Raw genomic sequence first — 20,472 nt, 5'->3', positions numbered from 1 at the left:
GTTATTTAATTTAATCTTCATCAAAATCCTACAGAAAGGGCATTATTATGCCAGTTTTAGAGATGAATAAACTGAGGCTCCAGGAGGTTAAGTTACTTGCCCAAGACATTATAATGGATTTATGTCTAAGTCTGATTTTAAATCCAGATCTATTTATATTAACCACAATAGTACAAGAGATTTCAAATTTGTTCTTCCTTAGAAGTTTCTATATTTTTCTAATTTTCTACAGTGAGTAGGGGGGAAAGATCCTCAATAAACGTTACCCTTTATGAAACCTTACCATGATCCCTGACTCAAGAGGTTGAAGAAACCTGCAGAGCCTAAACACTTCATGCCTAGAGAAGGACTTTTCCAGTCTTATATGTGAAATCTTTAAAGGAGTACACTGTGAGATAGTAGAAAATAGAGTGTGTGTGTGTGTGTGTGTGTGTGTGTGTGTGTGTGTCTCCCTGGTTCCTGGCACAGAGTTTCTAAAACTCTGCTAATTTTTTTTTAGATTTTTATTTTATTTATTTGACAGAGAGAGAGATCACAAGTAGGCAGAGAGAGAAGGAGAAGTAGGCTCCCCACTGAGCAGAGAGCCCAATGCGGGGCTCGATCCCAGGACCCTTAGATCATGACCTGACCCAAAGGCAGAGGCCCAACCCACTCAACCACCCGGGCAGCCCTAAAATGCTGCTAATTTCTTAAGTGCTAAGAGCACTAGGAGCATCTCTTGTTCTAAGAAGATAACTCTGGGTGGGCTCCAAGATGGCTCCTAGATGGGAGCTGGTCACCAGAAAGACCAAGCCATGATTAGAAGCTTGAAATTTTCCTCCCTTTCTGCTATTTTCTTGAGAAGGGAGAAGGGCTGAAAATGGAGTTAATGATCTCTCATGCCTATGATGTGGCCTCCATAAAAATCCCGTAGTATGGGTTCAGAGAGCTTCCAAGTTGGTGACCACATCCATGTAACTGGAGGGTGACATACCTCAATCCACCAAGATGGAAGCTCCTGTGCTGGGCTCCCTCCCAGACCTTGCCCTGTGTATCTCTCAAGCTGGATGTTCATCTCTATTCTTAATCATATCTTTTAATAAACTGGTAAACATAAATGTTTTTCTGCATTCCATGAGCCACTCTAAGCAAATTAATGTATTTTAATTTAGAGCAATGGTGATTGATGTATTACTTCTAGAGCTGCCCCCAGCCCTCCCCCGGCATATAAATATTCTTTAAAAAAGTTTTTTTAGGTCGAAGTGACAAGGAATAAATTAGGATTGTATAGGGGCAGTCGAAAGAATCCAGGGTGGGAGTCAGACAAATCTGCACCAGAATTCCATCTCCACACATTCTAAACTGGTGGTCTTCAAACTGGAATGACACAAATCCCTAAGCATGAACACTTTTCAAGGGGGATCAGCCTTCATGTGTTATCTTGCTTAAAATGGACTGAGACTACACCAGTGTCAGAGAGCCTCCCAGTCTCCTTTTCCCAATCAGCTTTCTCCCACCTTGCAAAAGATAAAGCATACCATCTGCATCTCACCGAGGTGTATGTTATGATATTCGAAACTGAGTTTGGATACAAATACAGCATAGTTTAAGACTAATTAAGGTCCCAGGGCACCTGGGTGGCTCAGTCACTTAACCATCTGCCTTTGGCTGAGGTCTTGATCCTGTGGTCCTGGGATTGAGCCCCAAGTCCGGTTCCCTGCTTAGCAGGGAGTCTGCTTTTCCTTCTCCCTTTGCCCACTGTCCCCCACCCCTGCTCATGCAGTCTCTCACTTGCTCTCTCTCAAATAAATAAATAAAGTGTTTTTTTTAAAAAAAAAAAGACTAATTAAGGTCCCATTAACTACTCCCTCATTAATTTCATTGAAAGATGATTTTTTTTTTTTAAGTAGGCTCCATGCCCACCAGGGAGTCCAATGCAGAACTTGAACTCACAACCCTGAGATCAAGACCTGAGTTGGTATCAAAAGTCAGACACTTAACCAACTGAGCCACACAGCCACCCTGAGAGGTGAATTATCAATGGATATAATTTTAGGCTGCTTATAATGCTAGCTTAAACTCAGAGAAAATTAATATTTAAAGTCGTGCGGTGAGGGACGACTGGGTGGCTCAGTTGATTAAGCACATGCTTTTGGCTCAGGTAATGATCCCAGGGTCCCGGGATCGAGTCCCACAATGGGCCTCTTGCTCAGCAGGGACCCTCCTTCTCCCAATGCCTGCCGCTCCCCCTCCTTGTGCTCTCTCTCTGACAAATAAATTAAGAAGGGGAAAAAAAAAAGCCTTGTGGCAATAGTTTATTTTTTAAGACTTCAAATGCAACAAAAAGTATATGGTCATATGTTGTTGCAGAGTCATAGATGATGAATAGAGGACTTTCAGACATAAAACCATGTTACTTTTAGAGTAATATCTGGTTGGAGACATAGATTTCAAGGAGAAAAAGAATGATTTACAATGTATGACTGTTAGGTGCCTGGCTGGCTCAGCGAGTTGAGCATGTGACTCTTGATCTCAGGGTGGTGAGTTCAAGCCCCACATTGGGGATAGAGCTTACTTAAGAAAAAAAAATGTTTATTAAAATGTATGACTGATTCACAGACCTGTACCCCTGGGGATAAAAATATATGTTTATAAAAAATAAAAAATTAAAAAAAGAAGTATGACTGTTCAAGAAGGGCCTGTCCATATTTTTTCATTTTTAAATGGATGATGGTGGATATCAAATCAGTATGGTACTTGTATTTCCTTGGGTGTATTTATGGCAGTGATATCACAGTTCTATTTTTAAATGTTAAGATCTGTAATATGTCAGAAAGTACATCTTTTGCATTAGTTAAATGCATGCTGAATTACCCCCAGGATGTTCCCTTATGCCCCTTTCTAGACACTCACCCTCCACCAACCACTGTTTGAATTTCATACATCTTAGTTTGTCTGTTTCTGAATTTCATATAAACAGAATCGTATAGTAGGTACTCTTTGTGTCTAACTTCATTTGCATTACAGTGTTTCTGAGATTCACCCATGTCATTCCTTTTTATTGCTGAGTATTGTTCCATTATATGAAAATCCACAAGTTGTTTATTCATTGTCCATAGATATGTGGGTTGTTTCCTATTTGGGGCAATTACAAATAAGTATGCTACAAGCATTATTGTTCAAGTAATAAAAAAGGTAAATAAGATGGAAACTTTTAGATGTCAACTTTAAAATGTAGAAGGAGATACACGTTCTTAGGCACTGGTTTCTTCTCTTTTTACTTTTAATTGTGAACTATAGTAGACCCCTCAATGATGCAAAGTTAAGGACACTGACCCCCATGCAGTCAAAAATCCACCAAACACTTTTGACTCCCCCAAAACTTAACTAATAGCCTACTGTTGACCAGAAGCCTTACCGATATAAAATAAGCTATTGGTCAGCGCATATTTTGTATTTTATGTATATTACATTCTGTATTCTTAAAATAAAATAAGCCAGAGAAAAATAAAATGTTATTAAGAAAACTATAAGAGAAAGTTGTAAGAAAAAATATTAAGTGTACATCTGTGTATACGTGGCCAGTGGTGTTTAAGGGCCAACGCCAAACTGTTTTCCAAAGTAGTACCATTGAGTACTGCTGTGGTAGTTTAGTGTTGCAACAAGCTGATGAGCATATAGTTACATTTGTTGCAACTATCTTCTCTCACTCTGTGGTTTATCTGTCAAACTCTACATAATCTATTTATGAATTACAATGTATAACTTTAGTGTCACTGAATCATTCTCTTTATCATTTTTCCTTTGTCTTGAAGGCTGTTAGTGGCTTAAATCCTTTCCTATTCAGAAGTCAAGAAGATATTTTGATATATATATATTTTAAGATATTATTTATTTATTTGACAGACAGAGATCACAAGTAGGCAGAGAAGCAGGCAGAAAGAGAGGAGGAAGCAGGCTCCCGGCTGAGCAGAGAACCGGATGCGGGGCTCGATCCCAGGACTCTGGGATCATGACCGGAGTCGAAGGCAGAGGCTTTAACCCATTGAGCCACCCAGGCACCCCTATTTTGATAAATTCTAAAAAGCTATAGATTTTTGCCTTCACATTTGTCTTTCATCCACCTGGATTTGATGTCGTGTATGCCATGAAGTAGAGACCAATTTCATTTTTTCTGGGGTCATGCAATAAGGTGGTGAGAAGCTCTGAATTAGTAAGCCTCGGGGAGCAGGAGTAAGTTTGATTTTTTGGTTTTTAGTTGTTAGTTTTATTTTTTGTGGATTTTTTTTTTCTGTTGTTATATTTTAACTGCCGTGGAGTACATGAAAACAACACCTGCTTGGGCAGGAACTGCCGGGGAAAGAGCCAGCGGACGTGACATTTGGGTGGGTCGTGAATGATGGTGGAATCTGTCATCTCTTTTTATGACTGCCATCTGTTGGCTGTCCATGGCGCATTTCCCACGTGTGTTGCATCTGCATGATATTTTATCTGGCTTAGAAGGGCCAAGAGGGAAAGGCCTGGGCTGCGCCCTACGCCTCAGTTTGTGGTGACCCCCAGGAGCTCTTACCTAAGAAGACCCAGAAGTTGTGCGGCCACTCCATGTTTGTTAAACACACATACATGTCACCGAGGGCAGGGCTGGCCCTTTTAAAAATTCCTGCCACTGTAGTACTGCAGGATTCCCAAGTTTCACCCACATGGTGCTCCCTCCCCAAACCCCAGCCCCTGGCCAACGCATACAACAACAAACTCACCCATTCGCCCCCAGCACCACCACCCAAGGCAGTGTTGAAATCTGTGCCACACCCCCTGCACCATCTTGTCTGTGGTTGAGCGAGCACAGGGTCTTGCACACAGTAGGCACTAGATAAGCATCAGGTGAATAACAAATGAGTTACCACATGAAGGTTGGGATATAAGAGCACATTCCCCTCTGCAGCAGTGTAGCAAGACATGGGTACATTAGGTAGCAATTGCCATTCTGAGTGTGCACAGGAATCATAGCCGGAGGCGGGGTCTTTAAATATTTCTGGAACCCCCCCCCCCCACTACTGAATTAAAACAGAGAAGGGATGTGCAGAAAAGAGCTATGTTCCATTAATTCTCTGGGAGTGTCTGGCTTTGATGCCCAATCAGGTATGGAAATTATAGAATTACTAAACTTCATCAAAAGTACTCATTTGGCAGTATCTATCAACACTTAAAATTCACATGCCCTTGAACCTGTACTTCCACCTAGATCTTATCCAGTACCCTCTAATACAGGCACAAGTGTATTTAGGGCAACATTTTTAAGCAGAGAACTACTTAAAACTAGGAAAATGTGCAGTTACTTATTAAGTAAATTTTATTGAGACAGCAGTAACAACAAAAAAATGATAAGTCCCCTGCTCTTAGAGAGATTTACATTTTTAGTCTATCAAAAGAGGACTGAACAAATAATTTGATACACCTGAGCAATGGACCATTATTCTCCCATCTAAAAAAAAGAAAGAGGTTGTCAATATACTGCTTTAAAAAGATGGTCAAGGGGCGCCTGGGTGGCTCAGTGGGTTAAAGCCTCTACCTTTGACTCAGGTCATGATCCCAGGGTCCTAGGATCGAGCCCCACATCAGGCTCTCTGCTCAGCAGGGTGTCTGCTTCCTGCCTCTCTGCCTACTTGCGATCTCTGTTAAAAACTAAACAAAACAAAAATGTTCAAGACAGGAGCCTCTGGGGGGTGCCTGGGAGCACCTGGCTGGCTCAGCTGGAAGAACACGCAACTTTTTTTTTTTTTTTTAAAGATTTTCTTTATTTCTTTGACAGAGAGAAAGATCACAGGTAGGCAGAGAGGCAGGCAGAGAGAGAGGGGGAAGCAGGCTCCCTGCTGAGCAGAGAGCCCTATGGGGGGCTTGATCCCAGGACCCTGAGATCATGACCTGAGCCGAAAGTAGAGGCTTAACCCACCGGAGCCACCCCAGGCGCCCCAACATTTTTTTTTTTTAAGATTTTACTTATTTATTTGACAGAGAACAATGCACATATCTGCACGTATGTGTAGATATATACAAATATGTAAGTTAAAAAATTATGGAAGAGGGTGCCTGGGTGGCTCAGCTGGTTAAGCAACTGCCTTCGGCTCTGGTCATGATTCTGGAGTCCCAGGATCAAGTCCCACATCGGGCTCCCAGCTCCAAGGGGAGTCTCCTTCTCCCTCTGACCTCTCCCCTCTCGTGTTTTCTCTTACTGTCTCTCTCTTAAATAAATAAATAAAATCTTTAAAAAAAATTATGGAAGAACGTTCAATAAAATGGTTAATGACAGTTATCACTGGGAAGGGGGGCAAGTTTAACTCTTCTCTTCATACCCCTTTATGCTATTTAAACTTACTGACTTAAGGAAATACTACTTTTATAATTTTTTTGACTGTTAAAAAATTCGTAAAACCTTGAGAACCTGTGAGATTTAAATTTCCAGCAGGGGGCAGCAGTGATTCTCAAATATCTCTGACGTCAGCACAAAATTGAGGATTAGTGTCCACAGATTTCCAATTCCAGGCCCAAATAATGTATTTTGATCACCAGATTAAAACAGAGACAAAAAACAATAAGCACAGAAAGCTTAAAATGATGTAGAAATTGTGACAAAGCATTTCCTATATGGTTCTTTATTAACATTTGTCTAAACTTTCCTCTCTGGAGCGCTCCATTTTCTCATCCATTAAAATCAGAAGATTTGAAGAGATAATCTTAAAAGGTCTCTTTTCAGCTCTAACATTCTATGGCTTTGAGAATATAAATCAGTATCAGGAAGAAACAAGCTCCAGTGCGCTCTGAAATTAATTGGCTTATCAACGAATCTGCTTTACAATCCTTTGCTGATCAGGATGAATTATTACCAATATATCTTTAGTGTAGATCAAAGAATACTCTTTTGGGGGGAGAGGGGAGGATGTTGTTGTTTATTCAATTCACTGATGGAGAAAAAGAAGAACTCTCCTGTTCTATAAATGTTTAGCGTGTGTATAAAGGTCGTAGGTCTGGTGTTTAGAAATTACACACAGGCTTACCAAAGAATCTTCACTGGGTTGGCCAAATTAAACAGCAGACAGTTGTAGAGAAATAAACACAAGCAAGTTAACATTTAACCCCAGCAAGTCCCTGTTCTTGCTGCTCCATCTTTCTTAATAGGAGGAGACTGAGTCGGTCAGCAGGCTGCTAACTACTCTAGGAAGACACTGGGCTCCTCTTAGAACCCACCCATCTACCACTTTTATCAAGTACATATTTTTAATTAAAGAATAATTGAAATACAATATCATTTTAGTTTCAGGTATACGACATAGTGATTCGATATTTTTATACATTGCAAAATGGTCACCACATCAATCTAATTACCATCTGTCACCATACAAAGTTGTTACAGTATTATTGACTATATACCTTATGCTGTACATTACATCCCCATGTCTTATTTATTGTGTAACTGTAAGTTTGTACTTCTTCTTTGTTTTTTTTTTTAAGTTCAACGTGGGGCTTGAACTCACAACTGTGAGAACTAAACTGAGATCAGTGGTCAGTCGCTTAACCCACTGAGCCACCCAGGCACACCTGGAAGTTTGTACTTCTTAATCTCCTTCACCTATTTTGTCCGTTCCCACTCCCTAACCCCTTGGGTAATGATCAGTTGGTTCTCTGTATCTGTGAATCTGTTTCTGGTTTGTTTGTTCATTTGTTGTGATTTTTGGATTCCACATATAAGTGAAATCATTTAGTATTTGTCTTTCTCTAATTTTGATTAGTGTAATACCCTCTGGATCCACAAGTGTTGTCACAAAAGGCAAGAGTTCATTCTTTTTGTGGCTGAGTAATATTCCATTACATGTATATGCCACATCTTGTTTATTCATTCATCTATCAGTGGACAATTAGGTTGCTTCCAAATCTTGGCTCTTGTATATAATGCCACAGTGAACATAGGCGTGCATATGTCTTTCCAAATTAGTATTTTAATTTTCTTGAGATAAATAACTAGAAATGTGATTGCTGAATTATACTGCAGTTCTATTTTTTATTTTTAGGAAGCCTCATACTGTTTCCCACGGTGGCTGTCCTAATTTACATTCCCACCAACAGTGCATGAGGGTTGCCTTTTCTCTAAAGCCTTGCCTGCATTTGTTATTTCTTTTTATTTTTAAGATTTTATTTATTTATTTATTTATTTATTTATCTATTTATTTATTTATGGGAGAGAGACAAAGAGAGTGCATGAGCCAGGGGAGGGGCAGAGGGAGAGAGTAGCAGGCTAACCACTCACTGAGCTAGGAGCCCAATGCAGGTCACGATTCCAGGGCCCTTAGATCATGACCTAAGCCAAAGGCAGATGCTTAACCAACTGAGCCACCCAGGTGGCTCAATATTTGATATTTCTTATCTTTTTGATAATAGCCATTTTGACAGGAATGAGGTGATATCTTACCATGATTTTAATTTGCATTTCCCTGATGATTAGTGATGTTGAGCATCTTTTCATGTGCTTTTACATACACATATACATAGTTTTTAAATGTGTTTATTTATTTGAGGGAGAGACAGAGAGCAGGGGGAGGAGCAGAAGAAGAGGGACAAGCAAACTCTCTGCTGAGCACAGAGCCCCACACAGGGCTTGATCCTGTGACCCTGAGATCATGACCTGAGCCAAAATCAAGAGTTGGATGTTCATCCAACAGAGCCACCCAGGTGCCTCCACATGTACATTATTTTTAAGCATCTGAATCATAAACTTTTCCAGCTGTTTCTTTATGACCCAAGAGATAACCTTTTATAGATAACCCCTTATAAATTATAACTTTTTTTTTTCTTTTAACATTTGCCTAAAGTTATACCACTAATAAGTGCCTGAGGCAGGATTCAAACCTGTAACTATCTGGCTCCAAGTCCCTTACCCTTGACCATGACACTATATGAATGGAGAGGACACACATCACCAACTTGTTATCCAGAAGCTGTGAAGATCTACAGAGAGTCAGTGTGTTTAACTATATAAAGTGAGTGGCTGTTATGTCACAAAGCTGTCTAGCTCACATATATGAAGTACTCACTATGTGCTAATCTTTGTCGGGTATTGAGGATAAGGGTATCAAAAGATGAATTAGACTGGATCATCACATTTAAGAAACTTCCAGTTTTTGGAGGAGGGAAGAGGCAATGAGTAAATAAACATAACATGTGAAAAATACTAGGGAAACACAATTAACAAAGAAGAAATCAAGGCACCATAGCAGGATGGCTAGATGTATGGGCCACAGAGTCCAGTTCTTAGCTGTGAGACCTCTTAAGCAACAGTTTCCTTATTGGTAAAATGGGAATATTAATAGCCTCTAGTATAAGTAATTGTTGCGAGGGTTAAATGATATAAAGCAGTATTAACTTGCTTAGCCTAGGACCTAGCAGATGGGGAGGCTTGATAGAATGTTAGTTAATAATATTGTTTATTATTAACTAAATATTGTTAGTTATAATTTAGTTAATTAAATAAAAGTTAGTTATATGTTATAATAATATTGTTTATTATAAGCTTAAGCAAAGTAAGAATCACACATAACTACCACATTTCTGTGATGCTGGCTCTGCTTTCTCAAAGCTCCAGAAGCTCTCAGCACCAAGCGACCCATTTCCTTGAGATTCATTCTTCTCCCTGACATGGTTATCTCGTGATCCTACTAGAATGTCTCCAGGAAAAGAATAATATGGCAAAGGAGTGCCAGACCTGAGGCACCAGAAGCTTGGGCTTTTTCCCAGGGAAGGAGAACTGGAGCTGGGACCAGCCCTTGTGACGGCAAATCAAGACAGATCAACTTGGAGTGTTTGTTAGAAAATTTCTGGGTTCTTGGGGTACCTGGGTGGCTCATTCGGTTAAGCATCTGCCTTCGGCTCAGGTCTTGATCCCAGAGTCCTGGGATTGAGCCCGGCATCCGGCTCTCTGCTTAGCAGAAAGTCTGCTTCTCCCCCTCTCTCTGCCCTTCACCCCACTCGAGTCTGCTTCTCCCTCTGCTCCTTACCCAACTTGTGCTCTCTTAAATAAATAAACCAATCTTTAAAAAAGAAAAAAAAAAAAAAGAAAGAAAGAAAAAAGAGAATTTCTGGGTTCACTCTCTGAGGTTTTCATTTTGCTCCAAATTGAATTTCAATCTATACTTTATTAATATTAATATTTTAAGATTACTATAATCATGGGGCGGGGTTCATGTGATTTATCCTGCAATCAATTCCCTTCCCCACAGATTATTTTATTGTTTTCTCCTAAACACTGAGCCACCTCTTTCCTCCTTAGTCAAGGACATTCCTTTGATTTGCTACAGTGGCTGTAGTCCTGGCAGGAGACTTAGAAGTTCTTTCATCGGAAACCCTCTGCCTTCTGACTGCAGTAGGTAAGCTAACACTTCTCTTCTCTAAAACCGACTGAAAACTCACCTCCTTCTGGAAGCCTTCCCTGCTGAGTTCTTTACTTTTGCCTTCTGTTCTGTGTCACAGATGCATCTGGGACCTTTGAAACCAGAGAAGTGTTCTCTGTCTTTGTCATGTGTCTGTAAGTTCTGGTTCTTCCCACTGGGGGCAGCATGGACTTTGCAGGGAGAGTAGGGACTCTGAAATCTGGCATGAATCTGGCACCACTCCTGAGTTCTCAGATTCATTCTGGCTGTCCTTTGTCACCTTGGGACCGCTGCTTTATTCTCGTGGGTTGTCATCTTCCGTCCTGGCTTCTTCCCTTTCCTGCTTCCCTTTAGTTCTTTCCAGGAGTGGACAGAGGGCTCCTTTAACTTCCAAAAGCACAACTAAATTCATACTGTGAGTCCCACCATTTACTGTAGTTAGTGTCCTCATCTGTCAAATGGGGATAATTATAGGGCCTTCCTCACCGAATTCTTGTAAGAATGAAATGAGATCAGGCATGTTTACTGGAGTTGGCACAGGGCAAGTTGTGACAGATACTTTCGGCTGCTTCTCTCAAAATCCATTCCAACCCCTTTCTAACCTTGCTTTTGGAACTGCAGAAAATAGAAAGCTAAACACTACGCTTCTCAAGCTCCCTTCAGCTCGGATTCTGTTTGTGATGTAGATGCCATTTGTGTGAGACTTCAAAGCTATGAACTCTGTGGAGGGGCAGGTGTGAAGCATCCATTTTCCTGGTGTTGATCATGGCAAAGGCAACATGATTCTGGAGCCAGCAGCTGTTGGTGACAACTTAGCAGTTCTGAATCTTCTGGATGGTGGCAGAGGCTGCAGCTTGCTTGTCAGCCCAGTTCTGTAGTATAATTTTGGAGTCATTCCTGGATGTTTAGCCTAGAGTGTATTTCTTTTTTTTTTTTTAAGATTTTTAAATTTTATTTATTTTGACAGACAGAGATCACAAGTAGGCAGAGAGGCAGGTGGGGGCGGGGAGGGGGAAGCAGGCTCCCTGCTGAGCAGAGAGCCCGATGTGGGGCTTGATCCCAGGACCCCGGGATCATGACCTGAGCCGAAGGCAGAGGCTTTAACCCATGAGCCACCCAGGTGCCCCTAGAGTGTATTTCTTAACTTTCCAAATAGTTCTGTTAGCTAGCCATACCCTTCAGTAAATCTCTTTGTGCTTAAAATAACAAGAGTGAAACCTGTTGTCTGCAACCAAGAAAACTGACCATTACATAAGTATTCAATGAATGTTAGCTCTTACTATTATTTTAAAACTTTGTTGATGACTTGGTAGTAAAGCAAGTAATTATATTTTGTGAATAAAAATTTAAAACTAGCTGCTAGGTAAAACCATGTAAAATGATTTCTAGGGTAGCACTGTCCCATAGAGCTTTCTTTCATGAGGGACATGTTCTATATTTGCACCCAGTATGGTAGCCGCTGGTTACATGTGGCTGGTGAGCGCTTGAATTGTGGCTACCATCACTGAGGGACTGAACTTTTAATCTGATTTCATCTCAATTCACTTACATTTAGAATTAAATAACCACATGTGGTTGATAGCTACCATGTTGGATAACACGGTCCTCAAAGTCTCAGCCTGACTCTTTGCCACGGGTCTTTTTTATGGGCCTCTCTTCCCTAGCCAAGAAACTTCTTTAATCAGTTCTTCCTCAATCCCCAGTCTCCAGCCATATCTTAATACTCTAACAGAAATGCAACATGCCCACAACAATGACAACTTTTATATGACAATCTTAGCATCTAATAGTCTCCATTCTAGAATGGCATATTAGCTTTTTATTTGCACAATCCAAAAGTTCACTGAAACATTTTGGCTAAAATGCAATCCATCTTGAAAGGCAAATCTTACCCTTCACTTAAAGAAGGAAAACCATTTATTATATTTTTTAAATATGTATTTCCCGTCATTTCTAGTATTGAGTTTCCAAGAACATTGGGGTCCTATATCAGTTAGACAAGTGATTCTCATACTTTGCTGTGTATTAGGATCACTATGATATAGTAATTATTTGCCAGCCACACTCGAAGCCAGTTAAATTAGCATTATGGAAAATTACTAAGGAGAACCAAAAGTTTATCTGCAGGACACCTGGGTGGCTCAGTTGGTGTAGCAACTGCCTTCGACTCAGGTCATGATCCTGAACTTCCAGGATGGAGTCCCACGTCAGGCTCCCAGCTCCTTGGGGAGTCTGCTTCTTCCTCTGACCTTCTCCTCTCTCATGCTCTCTCTCACTCATTCTCTCTCAAATAAATAAATAAAATCTTTAAAAATTAAAAAAAAAGAGGAAGCTTTCTATTAAAAAAAAGTTTATCTGCAACATTCTATTATTTTTTAAAGGAAGGTTGTATTCCTATATTAAAGCAATTAAAAGTTAATGAAAATATAGGGAAAACAATGGTAGGATTTTGAAAGAGGTAATTTATTGAGATAAGAGAAATAATTATAAACTTAATATTTGAAGCTGAACTTTTTTTTATCATTTTGTTTTTTGTTTGTTTATTTTTTAAATACTTCATCTCTTTATTTGCGAGAGAGAGCACATGAGGGGAGGAGCAGAGGGAGAGGGAGAGAATCTCGAGTAGACGAGGGGGAACCAGCTCGGCAACCCCCCCTTTTTTTTAAATCAGTTTGGTTGACTAGAGGCCACAAGGAGAGAGAAAACACAAAGCAACTTTCCAACAACTCTGCAAAGCTTCTGGAATATAAACATTCACAAAGAATGCAGATTTCAGTCATGCTCCTCTTCCAAACTGCCCTTTTCACATATTATATGAATAAACCCAAATAATAACCATAAGCATTTTATAGACCTTCCTTCCCATATAACCAAAGAAATGAACATCCCGAGGGAAGCTGGGAAAAAAGACAATAGGTGTCCAAGTTCAGTGTCAGATGATCTCTTTATTGTGCTCCCCCACTTCCCTCCACACAGATGTTCCCTGTGAATGAACTTGGGTCTGTGTGATTCATACCAGTGTGGGATGGTCCCAGAAAGTTTGAAGAGAGGAACTCAACACTTCCTGAAATGATTCTCTTTTGACATTAATTCAAATTTAGGAAGGAGCTGCCTAAGCCTTTTATAAATACCCTTGAAACATATGTGACTCAAGACCCATTTTGTTTCCTTCTGTCCTCTCAGTGGCTCTTTTATCTTACCGGAGTGATGGTACAACTTGGTTCCTGACTGTCCTGAGTGACAGCTGGGAGCCCGCCCTTTCCTCCTGCCCTGATTAAAACGCCATGAGGCATTTCCCACAACTTCAGGGCCCAGGTGCTTGGCAATACTGCCAAACATTTCTTCCAACTTAACAAAACTATTGTAATTATATCCATTAATTCTGGATTAGATAACACATTCAATCATTTATAAATTCAGAAGATACACAGAGCAGAAGGTGACTTTGTTCTTCTGCCCGTGTTCCCCCAGCTGCCCAGTTCCCTTCCTTGGGCCTATCAGTTTCTGGGTGTCTTCTCTGAGATAGGTATTTTATGCAGCTTTAAAAGAACACATTTGTGGGGTGCCTCGGTAGCTCAGTCAGTGGATCGTGTGGCTCTTGATCTTGGGGTCATGAGTTTGAACCCCATGTTGGGTATAGAGATTACTTAAAAAAAAACACAAAACTTAAAAAAAATAAAAATAGGGATGCCTGGGTGGCTCAGTTAAGGGTCTACTTTCCGCTCAGGTCATGATCCCAGTGTTCTGGAGGCGAGTCCCACATTGGGCTCCTTGCTTAGCCGGGAGCCTGCTTCTCCCCATTGTGGGGCTCAAACACACAAATTCCTGCAAATCCAACAGAAAAACACCATACAGATTGGAAATGTTAGGACAATACAGATGATGTATTATAGAAAGAAGTACACACATAAAGTACATATGATCCCATTTTTTTTTTTTTTTAAAGATTTCACCTATTTATTTGACAGACAGAGATCACAAATAGGCAGAGAGAGAGGAAGGGAAGCAGGCTCCCTGCCAAGCAGAGAGTCCGATGCTGGGCTCAATCCCAGGACCCTGGGATCATGACCTGAGCCAAAAGCAGAGGCTTTAACCCACTGAGCCACCCAGGTGCCCTTTTATGATCCCATTTAAAAAAAAAAATTATCTATCCATTTGAGAGAGAGTGAGAGAGAGCATAAGAGAGGAGAAGGTGAGAGGGAGAAGCAGACTCCCTGTGGAGCTTGGAGCCCAATGGGGGACTTGATGCCAGGACTCTAGGATCATGACCTGAGCCGAAGGCAGTGGTTGCTTAACCAACTGAGCCACCCAGGTGCCCCTGTCATCCCATTTTTATGATGATAAGTCAAGGACAAATAAGTTGAATCCATGGTGATAGAAATCAGAATAGCAACTGCTGAGGTTGGGCACATTGACTGGATAGGGGCACCAGGGAACTCTCTGAAGATACAGTTGTCAAAACTCACTGACCTATACACTAAAATGTTAGCATTTTATTTTATGTAAAATATAACTCAATTTTAAAAACTTGAGAGAACTGGGCTTTGGGAGCATAGTTAATCTCTGTAGCTTCCAGTCACATTGGCCTTTTTTTAATTCCCCAAACACAATGCTTTTTCCCCTCATTTACTATGCTATTCCCACTGCTTGGGAGACTTTTTCCCTTTTACCAACTACAACTATACCCATTCTCTCTCTCTCTCACACCCCTATCTTTATAATTCACTGTGTGTCAAAATACATATAGCATAGCAAATGGCTGGAACGATCCCATACTGATATAACCTGTTTGAGCTACTTTGCAAAACTCACGTATAAGAAATTGCACATTTCTCAATTTGGTGATGGTGGTGGGGAACCAAACTTAAATGCAACTCAATCTATACCTTTCTGGGTGGAGGTGGGTGATATAATCCCAGTCATTTTTGGCCACACAGCCCACTTGGCTTCCTGAGATTAGAGAAGTACCTGGGGGTTAGGACATTCAGAAAAATTGGAGACGGGTCTTTGGTCCATGTGATGGCCATTGAGATGCTTACTGTTATGGTGGTTTTCTCAAACTTGGAAGGCTCAGACTGAAGCTCAAGCTCAATTATCAGGACGTTCTTGGAGGATCCCAAGATCTAGGAGGGGCTGAGCACTCAGTCTTCCTGTGGCCACCAAACCTCCCTCCATTCCTGTTATCTTCTGGGCTCTCTGTGGCATTGAGTCGGGGAGTCCCTGTCACTCTGGAACTTGTCCATCCTTCATCCTCCCAGTGGATTTGCACTTAAAAAAAAAAAAAAAAAGTTCCGTGGAGAACAGGTGGGAGGGGGCTGGAGAGGATTTGGAGAGACCTGTTGAAGCTGGTAAGTCCCTAGATTGGACTCAGCCTCAGCTCCCATTAAAGAAGAAATGGGAAAACTGGGAACGGAGAGAGAAATATATTTTTTTTTCTAAGCTTCTAAGGGGTTTGCAAACAATTGGAGTAATTAAAAGTTCTCAGAAGTAGCCGATGGTGCCCTTTTCACCGAGGGAATGTGGGCCAAGCATGATATATTAAAAGAGAGGGAGCTGCTCTATTGAAGTTAAAAATAATCTTCTGTCACATGGCTAATTTGTTGGAATGCAGCAATTAAAGGGCTGTGGGCAGAGGGAGAGCTGGAAGCAGCTGGGGAGCTCACAGGCAGAGTGCACGCCCTGGGGACTATGTTTGCAGAGAGAGAAAACAGGGTCACAGCTGACTTAGGGCACCTTATCAGAAAACCCACAAAAGGCGCAGGAAGAAGGAAAAGTGGGGTCAAGTTCAGAGCTGTGACCTTTGGGCTTATCAGACAGTGAAGGGATGGGTCAGGACTTGTCACCTGTGCTCCCGGGATGCTGATTCACTCAGCAAGGATGAAGGCTTTCCAGTTCCCTCTGCACTTTGAAAATGCATGCCTTTGAATTCATTTCAAAGGAATACATAACCCAAAGGAGCCCTTTGATCCTAAATCCTTGAGAAAACAAATCTATATGGTCTTGAGGGGGAAAGCATAGGCCAGTTATACAAATCTTCATTTGGGGAGTTGGGGATTTTTTAAATTTCTCGAAATTTTTGAAAAATGTGTTGAAATGTTGGAGTTGAAAGAAATGAAGTTACGTAATACAATATCTAAATTTTTCAGGTGAGGCAACACAGAGAGGCTCATTTACTCAAGGTTGCTCAACCAGCAAGTGCTAGAATCTTGATTCTAACCCAGGTCCTTAGCTAAACGAGAGGGACGTGGTGGTTAGGAAGTGCGGGACTCCTTGATGTGGAATCTGGCTCCACAAGCTGTGGAGCTGGGGGACTCTCTTGTGAGTGAGTGACCAGTCCCTCTCAGTCTCAGTGTTACTTTCTGCAAAGTGGGAATAATGATAGCACCCACCACCTAGAGTGGTTATAATGCATGTAAGGTGTTTAGTGTAACCTCTAGCCTAGAGTAAATGCTTAATAAAATGTAAGCTCTTACTATCCCAGAGCTTTTTCTATATCACCCTGTATCAAATTCCTAGTGCCTTTTTGCAGGTTAACTGGCCCTCCCACATCCTCTTTGGTTTGGGTGGATTTCTCTTTCTCAAATCCTTTCCACCTGCAAATCTGGTGGACAGTATAAAAAGAAAAAGAGGATGAGTCACTTTCTCCTAGCATTTTCCACATTCTAACACACCAGTGCTACTTCTGCTTTCAATATGGCTCCCGAGTTGTTACTAAGCAGAAATGGTGCCAACGTGAAGAAGCCAAGTACTGTGGCCGCAGATTCAGTTATCAGATGCATCTGAATCTTTTGGAGTGCTTGATCAGTTTTCAAATTAATAAGGGGCACCACTACCAGAAAGAACTCTGAGGATCCAGTGGAGGTATGGACTTCAGAGTCTGACCACCTCTGGGAAGTGGAGGCCAAGTTCCATGCGGGCACATGTTACAAAGAACAGAAACGTAGCTGAGGAGGGGGGTGGAGAGAAAATTAAGTGGCTTGTTTAGGTTTCATTTATGACCAGATTCAAGGGTTTAATGATGTCCTGAGGGCACCTTTCCATTTTGTTGGGCTGTATTCTTGAGACTCTCTGAACTTGTCAGACAGAATAGCCCTAGAGAGCCTCAAGCTTCGCTTTTCTCCAGTTCAGAACTCTTCGAATAAAGGAGTCTTCCCACACCCTGAGTTCTCCGTCCCTATTTGGCTCCTTTAAATCAAGTGCTGGTTCCTGAAACAGCAGGGCCCTGGAAATGAGCATGGATCACATGCCTCACCTGTAAGCAAGGGGAAGTGGGGCACACTGATTGACCTCCTGCTGGCTTCGCAGAAATTAGCAGTCCTTACAGGAAACAGTCCTTACAGGGAAATGGGGGTTGTAAAAGAAAGGGAAAGACAGGTAGATATAAACCACTAATATCAAAGTCCAACAGGTATGTGCACTTTTCCGAGGTGGTGGTTCATACTTCGCTTCATATCCTCGAAGTGTTCTATAATCCAAGAAATAGTAAGAACTTTTTAGAAAACACTTTCTTCCCCTCCAGGTATTTCCTTCCTGTAGAGGGTCATCAACGCTAATGCTCTAGGCCTCTCTTTCCTCCTTTCTCCTTCTGTGCTTAGAGAAGGAAGAACATGAAGAGAAACTGGGCACGAGTTGTCAGTGTCTTCTTCCTGGTCTTTTACGACCATGATCCTGGGAGGACGCACAAGTTCTTGTCTCACTCCACACAAGGAGGGCAGCCTGGTCCACTGCTGCTCAGGATTGGTAGGAAAGTCTGTTTAATTAGGACACAAGGAAGCCTCTTGGGCTCATGCCGGAGTCACAGTCTCCAACCTAACATGTAGCCATAGTAGAAGATAATCTACCTTCTTACTACCCAGACCCCTCATGGACCCAGAGCCTGAGTAGGGAGGAGGCATGCTGTCTGTTGAGTCCCCTTCTCAAAAATGGACAAGAACCACCAATTTAGAACATTAGGGACCCACAGATTCATCTTGTCACTCTCCCCTTCCTAGAAGCATCCCCCGCGGAGGAGCTGGTTACCCGAGGAATCCACAGAGACCGTGAGGCGCTAGGAGCAAGCTCCCAGATTGACAACAGATTTACAACAGCAGGTGAGAGGAACTGGGATTATTTCACGTGGAGGTGGAAAAAGAAACCGAAGGAGGGGTGGCTTAATAGTGGCCTTCACCAGAACCATGCTGAGGGTGAAGCATCACTGGTATTTTTCCACTGCCTCACCCTGACCCCGATCATAGTCCCACTTGTGTCCTTCTGTGCCCACCTCTTGGAAAATAAATTGTTCCACTTCCACAGAAAGGTACAGGAGGTTGGGACAACACAAACCAAATTAAATGTAACAACATTTTATTATTATTTCTTTTTAATCACAAAAGTAATACACAATTTGTGAAAAGAACTAGTTAAGTTGTAGACAGGGATAAAGATGATAACGAAAATCCACTCCTAGCCCTCAGCCCCAAGATAGCTGTTGTTAGCATTTCAGTCTCTTATTGTCCAGCCTTTTTCTATACATATTTTTTAGATTATCCCTTACTTTAAAAAAATATTTTAAAATTTCAAATAAAATAGAAGTATATAATGTAAAAGATGAACATAACATACTCTGTAATTTCTCTTAATATTGTGATCTATGTGTACGATTATTAAATTGAATATTTTTTGATATTTTGATATAAAATTGAATATTTTCTCCTCTCTTCTGGACTTAGGAATGGTTGACATTAATGGCACTCATTTGAGAGGAAAGTACTGATACTGTGACACTGAATTTAGAAATAGGGAAGTACGATTCTCAGACTTACCCACAGCCTCACCTAACTCCTGCCAGGTTCCCTGGGGACTGGAATAATTTCCTAATAAAATAGGAAACTTTGTTGAGAAAAGGAGGCAAAAGAAGGAACTTCCATAAGCCAGGACTCATGGCCTTCCTTCTCTACCAGAAATACACATCACATCCACTCTTAGCCACTTCAGCCTCCCTAGCACCAAGATTTTGATTCTGGGAACATGTAACTGCAAGTGAACAAAGAGTCAAGGGAAAGTTCTTTATCAGTAGGAGAATTATTTTATTCAATGTGTTTCCTTACATGAGTTGGGACAATAAAGGGAAAGAATGAGAAGAAATAAAAGGCCAGTTACTCAGGCCACTTTTAATGAATCACCCCCCAGTGTCACTACCCATCCCCAGTCAGGAAAAGCTGGAGTTTTTCCATGCCAAGAAAAACAGAGGGCAGGAAGAAACAAATTACGACCTTGTTTGTGTTTTGTGTCTTAACTATTTGATTTATAGGCCTTGATCCAGTGATTATGGATAAAAGAAAATATCCCAGTGTCCCAAACCTAACCTGAACTCTTAACCATGGGTGGGTCTCACGTCCACGGCTCAGAGTTAGTATGAAGTTAAAACGCTTTAAGAGTAAAGGTTCAGGGTTAGGGGCTGCCCGTAGGCATTCTTAATCCAGTGGCAAGGCCAAATTTCTTTCCCGCACTCCAGTTTCAGGAAACTCTGTTTAGAAACTTAACCCCTTCTCCCTCACTCCAGAAGGTGGGCATATAGTTAGTAAACACCTACTATGTGCCAAGATACTGGGGCTCTAGTGGTGTGGACATATAAATCAACCAACATGTCAATCAGAAAAATGTGTGTAGCCATGAGTTCTATGGAGAAAAGGAAAACAGAACGATGTATTAGAATGGGTAGCCACTTAGGATGAGGTGGCTCACATAAATTTCACCAAGGGGGTGACACTGACCTTGAGATTAGAGAGGTGAAAGATGAATGTGAAGTCGGGATGACAGATAACCATTCCAGGGAGAGGGAGTATCCCCTACAGCAAGCTCATGCCTGGTATGTAGAAAATAAATCATCTCAACTCAAAAGAAATTCTTGGCTATTAGGATTGTTTTTCAGGAGTTGATCTAGATAGAAAGTTGATAAATGCCTTTCTGAATCTTAACTATGTAGATGTTCAATCTCACCCATAGGAAGAGAAATACAAATAAAAACTACAGTGTGATAGCATTTTTTTAAAGATTTATTTATTTTTTAAAGATTTATTTGTTTGTTTATTATTTATTT

The 20,472-nt window shown here is 41.2% G+C and overlaps 1 protein-coding gene across 1 annotated transcript in view; it reads left to right on the top strand.

Moving 5' to 3' along the window:
* NIP7 (nucleolar pre-rRNA processing protein NIP7) overlaps window positions 1-18,479 on the top strand; it is a 58,110-nt gene extending 39,631 nt beyond the window's left edge. Inside the window, exon 5 of the mRNA XM_082711767.1 lies at window positions 18,386-18,479. Coding sequence (XP_082567893.1) covers window positions 18,386-18,445 — 60 coding nt within the window. The 3' untranslated portion in view covers window positions 18,446-18,479. The remainder of the gene's footprint in view (window positions 1-18,385) is intronic.
* Window positions 18,480-20,472: the final 1,993 nt, after the last annotated feature.

Source organism: Mustela nivalis, assembly GCF_964662115.1.
Source record: "Mustela nivalis genome assembly, chromosome: 18".
In the NCBI taxonomy this organism is placed as follows: domain Eukaryota; kingdom Metazoa; phylum Chordata; class Mammalia; order Carnivora; family Mustelidae; genus Mustela; species Mustela nivalis.
This window is presented reverse-complemented; position numbering and strand designations above follow the sequence as displayed.